This window comes from Callorhinus ursinus, unplaced genomic scaffold, assembly GCF_003265705.2.
Source record: "Callorhinus ursinus isolate GAN/ISIS: 27379988/994484 unplaced genomic scaffold, GSC_fseal_2.0 scaffold101, whole genome shotgun sequence".
Classification (NCBI taxonomy): domain Eukaryota; kingdom Metazoa; phylum Chordata; class Mammalia; order Carnivora; family Otariidae; genus Callorhinus; species Callorhinus ursinus.
The window spans coordinates 267,986-276,137 of NW_027397163.1; the positions used below are offsets into that span (position 1 = coordinate 267,986).

At 59.9% G+C, this 8,152-nt stretch overlaps 2 protein-coding genes across 3 annotated transcripts in view; both read right to left on the reverse strand.

Annotated features, from left to right (window-relative positions):
* CACNG6 (calcium voltage-gated channel auxiliary subunit gamma 6) overlaps window positions 1–1,081 on the reverse strand; it is a 14,473-nt gene extending 13,392 nt beyond the window's left edge. For both annotated transcript variants that reach the window (XM_025849039.2, XM_025849038.2), the window contains exon 1: window positions 536–1,081. In XM_025849039.2, coding sequence (XP_025704824.2) covers window positions 536–863 — 328 coding nt within the window. In that variant the 5' untranslated portion in view covers window positions 864–1,081. The remainder of the gene's footprint in view (window positions 1–535) is intronic.
* A 1,875-nt stretch (window positions 1,082–2,956) lies between these two features.
* The window catches only part of CACNG8 (calcium voltage-gated channel auxiliary subunit gamma 8), an 18,434-nt gene continuing 13,238 nt past the window's right edge, over window positions 2,957–8,152 (reverse strand). Inside the window, exon 5 of the mRNA XM_073889050.1 lies at window positions 2,957–8,152. This exon is cut by the window's right edge and continues 4 nt beyond it. Within this exon, the coding sequence (XP_073745151.1) occupies window positions 7,877–8,152 (276 nt within the window). The 3' untranslated portion in view covers window positions 2,957–7,876.

The window sequence follows — 8,152 nt, forward strand, 5'->3', positions numbered from 1 at the left end:
ACAGGCTGGTCTAGGGCTACAGGCTGGTCTGAGGGTACAGGCTGGTCCAGGGCTACAGGCTGGTCCAGGGCTACAGGCTGGTCCGGGGGTACAGGCTGGTCTGGGGGTACAGGCTGGTCTGAGAGTACAGGCTGGTCTGGGGGTACAGGCTGGTTGGCGGTAGGCTGGTCTAAGTGTATGAACTGGTTTTAGGGTACAGCCTAGTCTGGGGGTAGGCAGGTTGGGGCACAGGATATAACTGGGACAGGCTGCTTCGGGGGTGGGTGGGTACAAGAAGGTCAGTTACAGGCTAGTCTGAAGTACAGTCTTTCTCTCTTCTCCCTCTCCCCTCTCCCCTACTCGCCCCCTTCCCCCAGTTCACGTCTGGGGCAAAGGTTATTCCAAGGAGCACAGGTTGGTGCGGGTATGGGCCGGTTCTGAGGGTGCAAGTTTCCTTCTTGGGGCTCAGGCTCCCTCTGGGGTATGGGTTCCGCTGCCCCCGACTACTCTCGCTACCTTGGGGTACAATCCCCGGACTGGGGGCGTGGCCTCTCACCTCCAGGCAGCTCTGCGGGGCCGCAGGTGTCTCTGCCCGCGGGCACGTCGGCCTGCCACAGTCGCTTGGTGCACATCTTCCAGAGCCCCAGGTGGGCAGCATCGCAGATAGCGCTGCCATTGGTCTTGTAGGTGTTGAGCTCTACCCAGAACTCGGTGCCCACCGCCAGCACAGCGAGCGTGGAGCCCACGGCGCTCAGCAGGAGCCCCAGCTTGATCTTCCCCTCCAGCTCCGGCGTCAGCTGGTGCTGCCCCTGAGCCCGCCGCCGGCCCGCAGCCTCCCGCCGCCGGTCCTCCTCTTGCATGAAAAAGTTGGACCACATCATCATCCTAGAGGCCGCAGCCGAGGGGGCTCAGAACAGGTGCAAAGGACGCAGAGCTGGGGCGGGGTTCTGAGGGTGGGCGGGGGAGGGGAGCTCCTGGGGTCCTGAAGGAGGTGAGGGGCTCAGTTTGCACTGGATTCTGAGAAAGGAAGATGGGAATCTTCCCTGGAACCTCCAGTGGGGGAGTCGAGGTCGCCTCTGGAGCTTAAAAGAGAAAAAAAATAGAGCCTCCGGCCCCGGAAACCCTCTAAATTCCGAGGAGGGCCTGGGGAGGCCGCAAAAACTCTGCAAGGAAGGTGGGACGCAGAAGAAAAGCAAGGGACCCCCAAGGCCCAGAGCTAGAAGCTGGGTCTCTAGGAGGGAGACCTCAGGGCTCCAGAGGAAGGAGAACTGAGCACTGGCTGAGGCTCTGAGGGGCTGCTCTGGGTCCCCACTGGGGGGAATCACCAGAGGGAAACTGGGTGTCCTGGGGGGACAGGATCTGAGCACCCCACTAAGGCTCAGAGCTTGGGGTACCCAGGGAGGGTTGCTGAGGTCCTCTGAGTGTCTGAGAGGAGATGCCTCCTGGTTCCTTTTGGGCTCAGAGCCTGGGGAGAGAGAAGTTGGGTCCCCTCTGGGGTTCAGAAGAGATCAGAACTCCTGGGTCTCAGAAAGGCTGTAGGACCCCCAACCTTCACAGAGGGGACAGTGGAGTCCTGGCTTGGCTTCAGGAAAAGGGGGTGGGTGTCTCCCTGGCCATTCAGAGAGATCAGAGAAAGTCTCCCTGGGTCTGAGAGAGGGGACTAGTGGCTCAGAGACACAGTGGGTCCAGAGAAGGGGGCTAGGGGACGCCTCCAGGCTCAGGAGGGGGACCTGGGGTCCCTATCGGGGTCAGAGGGAGGTTCTGTGGTCCCCAGTGAGGCTCAGGAAACAGGGACGAAATCCCCCAGGATTCAAAGGACAACTGGGACCCGGGAGGGACTCTGCGTCCCTTTGGGATCACTTGGCTCCCCTTCCCCCGGGCTCCCAGGGCCTGCCGGGCCGGGACCGCTCCAGGCTCAGCTCCAGGCCAGCTGCCTCCCGCAGGCCTCCCACCCTGGTCTCCCGGGCAGGGCCCCCTCTCGCTCTCCTGCCTCCGCGCCGCGCCGGCCCCAGCTCCGCGACGCCTGCGAGCCGTCGGGTCCTGCACGCCGCCGCCCGCTCGGCCCGGACGCGCCGCTCCGCTCACTCCGGCCTCGCCCCACCCGCCTACCCCCGCGCCCTCCCAGGCTATTTCAGGCTCGACCCGTAAATAACACCCGCACCTGTCGCCCAGCGCCTGTTGCCATAGGAACCCCGGGTATTTTAAGGGGACGCGGCGGGGGGGGGGCGGGTAGGGAGGCTGCCCCGGGAGGAGGGCCTGGGGGCGGGGTCCTGACCCGGCCGGAGCCTGAGGGGGCTTTCATTTCCTTAAGGGGCAAGCGCCTGAGCCGAGGGTCCCATCTCCATGGTGGCAGAACCGGGGGTTAGGGCACCTGGATTTTTGGTCCGGAGCAGGCCTGGCTGGGAGCCTGAATTGCTAGGTCTGAGGGAGGAGGGACTGGGGGCCCTGACTCCTTGGTCTGAGGGAGGAGGCGCGCTGGGGTTCAGGACTCCTGGGTCTGAGGGAGGAGGCTGGGGGCCTGGGCTCCTGAGTCTGAGGGAGGAGGGGGCTGGGGGCCTGGACCCCTGGGTCTGAGGGAGGAGGGGGCTGGGGGCCTGGACCCCTGGGTCTGAGGGAGGAGGGGGCTGGGAGCCTGAACCCCTGGGTCTGAGGGAGGAGGGGCTGGGGGCGTGGACTCCTGGGTCTGAGGGAGGAGGGGGTGGGGCCAGGACTCCTGGGTCTGAGGGAGGAGGAGCTGGGAGGCTGAACCCCTGGGTCTGAGGGAGGAGGGGGCTGGGGGCCTGAACCCCTGTGTCTGAGGGAGGAGGGGGCTGGGAGCCTGAACCCCCGGGACAGAAGACTGAGCCCAGACCCCTGGGTCTTGGCGGATGCAAGCGCTCGTCTGGTGCTGGCGTCTTCAGCTCCCCAGGGGCGGTGGGGCAGGCCTCAGGGAGAGGCTGGGTGTCAGGGGTACTGGAACCAGAGCCACAGTCCTCGTCATCGAGTTTATTAGACGGGCGCCCCCAGGGGACCTTCCATGCAGTTTCAGCTCCCCGGGAGGCAGGGACGGAACGGCCATGTGGAATGGCAGCAGGGCCTGATCTTCACCCCTTCACCCCCTCCCTCAGCCCTGTGCAGACGGGCCAGGTGGGACCCACCTTGCACCACCTCCTTGTCCGTGGTTGGCTGCTCTGGAGCACCCTGGCCCTGTCTGTCCACCCTGCTGTGGACGCGCACAGCGCCCTGGGCAGCTTGGCTTGCCTTGGAGCGCGAGTTGCTCTGGAATGTGACTGTGTGTGTCCAGCTGTCCCACCAGCCTGCGGCAGGGCCGGGGTACAGGAGGAACTCATCTTTGTCCTCAACACTGCCCAGGCCAGGACTGGGCACACAGGAGGCCTTGGGAGATGGGCATCAGGTGACTTAAAAGGATGGACGGATGGATGAAGTGAGATGTGACACACAGACATGTCCTCCCAAGCAAGGGGAAGGTGCCCCCATCAGGGCGCGACTCCCTCTGCGTTCTAACTGGCCTCGCTACCAGCAGCTGTGAGACTGTGCAGCCAGGCTCCCGGAAGGCCTGGGACTCCTTCTTAAATGAGTGACGCCTGTTCTCTCCTTCCCCAGCCCTGACAGGACCCATCGGGGAACCAGAGCATTCTGAGCAGACACAGCCCCCCTGCAGCACTCTGCCTGTCCCCTGACTCCATGTTCCCCTCCTGGCCCGGGTCGCCCACCGTTCTGCATCTCACCTGTGCTAAGTTACTTCAGAGTGCGTGGTTCTGTCTTCCCTCCCCTTGCTCTCTTTTCCCAGAAAGAGTATGGACTTTCTTTGGTATGAAAGCTCTCGTTATTTTCATGCTAAAAAGACGGCTTGCCCCTTTTCTTTCTCCTTCCACACCAGCAGGGCTCTGGTCTCTACCCTTGCACTGAAATGACCCCTGTCCTCTGGCTCTTGGGCTCTCTCTGCAGTTCTCAGCCCTGCTGGCCACTTCCTCCTGGCCTCTGCCTACCCTGGGGTCACCCCCTGTGGCTCCCTTTGCTACATCCTCTTCTCCCGTGACACAGATGCCCCTGAGGCTCTAGCCAAGGTCACTTCTCTGTCGGCATTCTCCCTCTGGGTCACCCCGTCCAGCCCCGTGACTTTCAATGTCTCCTATATGCTGACGTTTCCAAAAACTTATATTTCCAGCCACGGCTTCTCTCCGAAGCTCACATATCCAACGGGTTACTGGATACCCTGACTTGGGTTTCTGGCAGGCATCTCCAACTTGACATGTCTGAAGGAGGACGCTTGGTCCCTCCCACCCAAATCCCAATTCCTTGTTCTGGGAGCCCCTTCCAGGCAACACACTGCCGCTCGGTGCTGCACAAGCCCGATTAAGAGTTCCTCCGTGTCCCTCTGGCTTCTCGCCCTGCGTCCTGCTACCTCCGCTCCGCTCACCGCCGCTGTAGGCTCTGCCTCTGAACTCCCAGGCCCAGTCCTCCATTTCTCTCCAACCTCACTGACTCCACTCTGGTCCAGGCCACTGTCAGTCTCGACCGGACAAGGACAGCAGCCCCTAGCTCTTCGCCTCCACTCTTCACTCCTAATCTAGTCTCAGCACAACCATGCAGTTCTGTTATTTTGTTGTTGTCGAAAATAAAAAATATGTCATGCCTGTGCTCAAAACCCTCCACAATGGTCTCACATGAAGTCTAGAAAAATGCAAATTTCTTCCCAGGAGTACAGGATGGGCACCCAGCCTACGCTCTGACCTTGCCCCGACGTTGCTCACCCCTGTTAATCTGCCTGCCGTGGGGCCTCCTCCCAAACCTGTGACTCCCAGAGCTTCTGGGCTGCCTGGGGTGGCCTGAATGCTTGTTCTGTCCCCTCTCCTCGTGACAAGTCCCGCATCTGTTCAGATGTCGACACTGCAGTGAGGTCTCCTCAGGGCACCTGGTCTGAAGTCACCTGTGTCCCATCACCGTCGCTGTCATCACGTCCTGCTTAGGGTTAAAGCACTTCTCAGGAACTGCAATGTTTATCGTTAGTCTCTCCTGGGGATCCAGGACAGCAGGACCTTGACCGTCCGCCCACCACAGTCCTTGGGCCTAGCCTGGGTCCAGAACAGGTTGGCACTCGATACTTCTTGCATACTAATCCTGAACACAAAAGAAGTGGGTCATTCCTATCCTGTCTGCTGTTGCTTGCTTTCGAGTCCCCACGCTTGCTTCTGGGCAGATCTCTGGATCTTTCTCTGTGGTTCCACCTCTCCGTCTCTGGGTAATTTTGTGTGTCTCTGAGACGTCCCTCCTCCGACCTGTGCACTCTGCCCCCCTTCCTGTCCCCTCTGGGTCACCCTCAGTGTCTTCATTCCCCCCTCCCCCATCTCTCCACTCCTCCCCACCCCCCCCTCTTTCTTGCTCTATACGGAGCCTTTGGACTCTAGAATCCACTTCCCCCAACCAGTTCCACCCCCTCCTCCACCAAAGAATCCCCGCTCCTACCCAACTTGTCTCTTCTCACTCTGCCTCTCCCTGCCCTGTCTCTCCATTTAGCTTCCCTACACTCCGTGCTCCTCTGTTTTGTAATCCTTCCCCCACATTTTCTATCCACTCTCCCTGAAACTGCCTCCAGGGAATTCCTCCTTGGTCCCCTGCCCTCCAGGCTCTCCCTGTTTCTAGTCCACCCACGGGGCCCCTGAGGGGAACTCCCAACACCCAGTCTCATTCCATCCCTCCTTCTGCTGCCTCACATAACCAGGACAGAGGCTGCCAAAGCCCCTGGCACCACCAATAACCACTTCCTCGTCATCTGCGTCCGGGGCTGCCTTCCCACCAGACTGGGAGCCCTAGAGGGCAGGGCAGGGTCTGGAGCATCTCCAAACCCCAGCATGTCAGGCACAGGGCCTGGCACACAGGCAATATTTACTGAGCAAATGAAGGGACATGCACTAAGCAACGTCCCCTCTGCATGCTCAGTGGCCTTCAAATCCGTCCCCCTCCACCCCCACGGCCCTTGCTCGGCTCACCTGACACCCTCTTCTCCCCTATCCCACAGCATCAGCCTCCTGTTCACCACTTCCCCCGAGTGGCTCCTTCCAACACTCACATCTGGTCCTGGACTTCTGCTGCTCAAAACTCTCCTGTCTCTCCTCACTACCCTCAGAATAAAGCCCAAACTCCTCCTCCTGGAACTCCAGCACCTTTTAACTCTGGCTATCTAGCTGCTTCTCTGACCTGACCTCCCACCCCAACCCTGTCCTCCAGCGTCCCAGAACTCTGAACCCTGTCCCAAAGACAGCACGCTATGTGACTCCCCCGGCCTTTGCCTGAGTCACTCTCTTCATCACTTGACAGGTTCCTACACATCCTTTTTAAACTTAGGCTGGGCATTAGGTTCTCCAGGAAGTTTCCCTGAGTACAGCCCACTGCTGGAGCTTGGTCACTGTGTTCTCTGTTCAAGGTGCCCGTCATGGTCCCTGTCACAACACCCATCGCCCTGCTTAGATTACAGTTTTTGGCGACTCCTCCTCCACAGCAGGGGTAGGGTCTGTTTCATTTCGGGGGATCCTGATCCCAACACACTGCCTGGTATGTTAGCAGAGGAACAGAAATGTCAATGAGTGAATGGCTGAATTAATGAATGAATGAAACACAAATGTCTTAAGTCCCACAAAGCTTCTCTTGCACACCAGACACCCTGCCTGTGCTTTAGGATTTTGTGTGATTACTTGCTTCCTCCCAGGAATGTGAGTTTCAAGGGCCAGTGCCTGTGTTTGATGCTGAATTTCAGCCTGCCTCTGCCTCACTCTCCTCTTTGATTTCCTGCCTCCCTTTTGTACCCTATTCACATTATGCTCCTGCTTAAAGCCATTCCATGGCTTCCTGCTGCCCTCAGAATGAAATCCAAACTCCTGACCTAACCTTACAAGTCCCTGGGCAGTCTGGCTGTCTACATCTCCAGCTCTGTCATGTCCCATCTGCACCAGGCTCACTACAGCTTAGCCCTCCTGGAAGCTCTTCCTGCCCCAGGGCCTTTGCATATGCTGCTCCCTGGCTGAGACACTTCCCCCAGCTTCACCGGCTGGTGTCTTGTCATCCTTTCAATGTCAGCTAAAATATTCCTTCCTTTTAAACTGGGTTACACCTCCCTAACAGAACATTTCAAAGCATTTCAGATTTCTCCTGTGTTCTAACTGTAACTTACTGTTTGTATATACAGTTCTTTGATTAATGTTTGTCTCTTGCACAAGCAGCAAACTCAGTGAGGACATTGGGGAACCCTGTCTGTCTGCCTTCCTTCTGTAGGCTCAGCATCCAGCACAATGTCTGGTGCTTAAGTATACAAATAAATTTCGGATAATGAATGAACGAGTCACTCTCTGTGCCCGCTATGTTCCCTCCCCAGTACCTTCCTGGTACACAACAGGCACTCAATAAACCCTTGTGGAATAATGAATGAGAAAGTGAATGAATGCCCACGTCCATTCCTTGTTACTTTGCCTTTCTGCAAGCCTTCTCTTTACCTTTCTGCCTCTTTACATAGGGCATATATATATAGTTTGTAGGTATAACTATATATTCGTGTGTTATGGGCCCCTCTCCAGGAGTTGGGCTGGGCTGGGAGTCCCTCCCTCCCCCCGCCCCGCCCCCACATGCACACAGCAAAACATTAAAAAGAAAACATCTCAAAACTGCAAAAAAACTCCACGGCCCTCCCCCCTCCCCCCAAAAAATAAAACACGACGCCCCCTCCCAACGGCCCCCTCCCTCGGGGGGGGTCCCCGATCCGAGCGCGGGGCGCGGGGGAAGGCCAAGCAGTCTCCAGCGCGCTCGCGGGGAGGGAGGGGCGCCCCCGCCCCTCGGCAGCCTCGTTGCACGCGCGCCCGCGCACGCGCCCCGGACACGCCCCCTCGGCGCCCCCCGGCGCGCGCCCCTACACCGGCGTGGTTTTCCTGTTGAGCGTGTTGGTGTTGGAGGCGGCGGCCTCTTTGGCCAGGGTCCCGGGGGCAGGCGCGGCGGGCGCGGGCGGGGCGGGCGCGGGCGCGGCGGGCGGCCCGGTGACCGTGACCGTGACGCCACCGCCTGCCTCCTTGGGGAAGGCGTTGTGCAGCGTGAGGAAGCCGGGCGCCCCCCCGCGGTCCCGCTCGGCGCCCGCCCCGCCGCCGCCCGCGCCCGCTCCGCCGTACGCCCCGCCGCCGCCGCCGCCGCC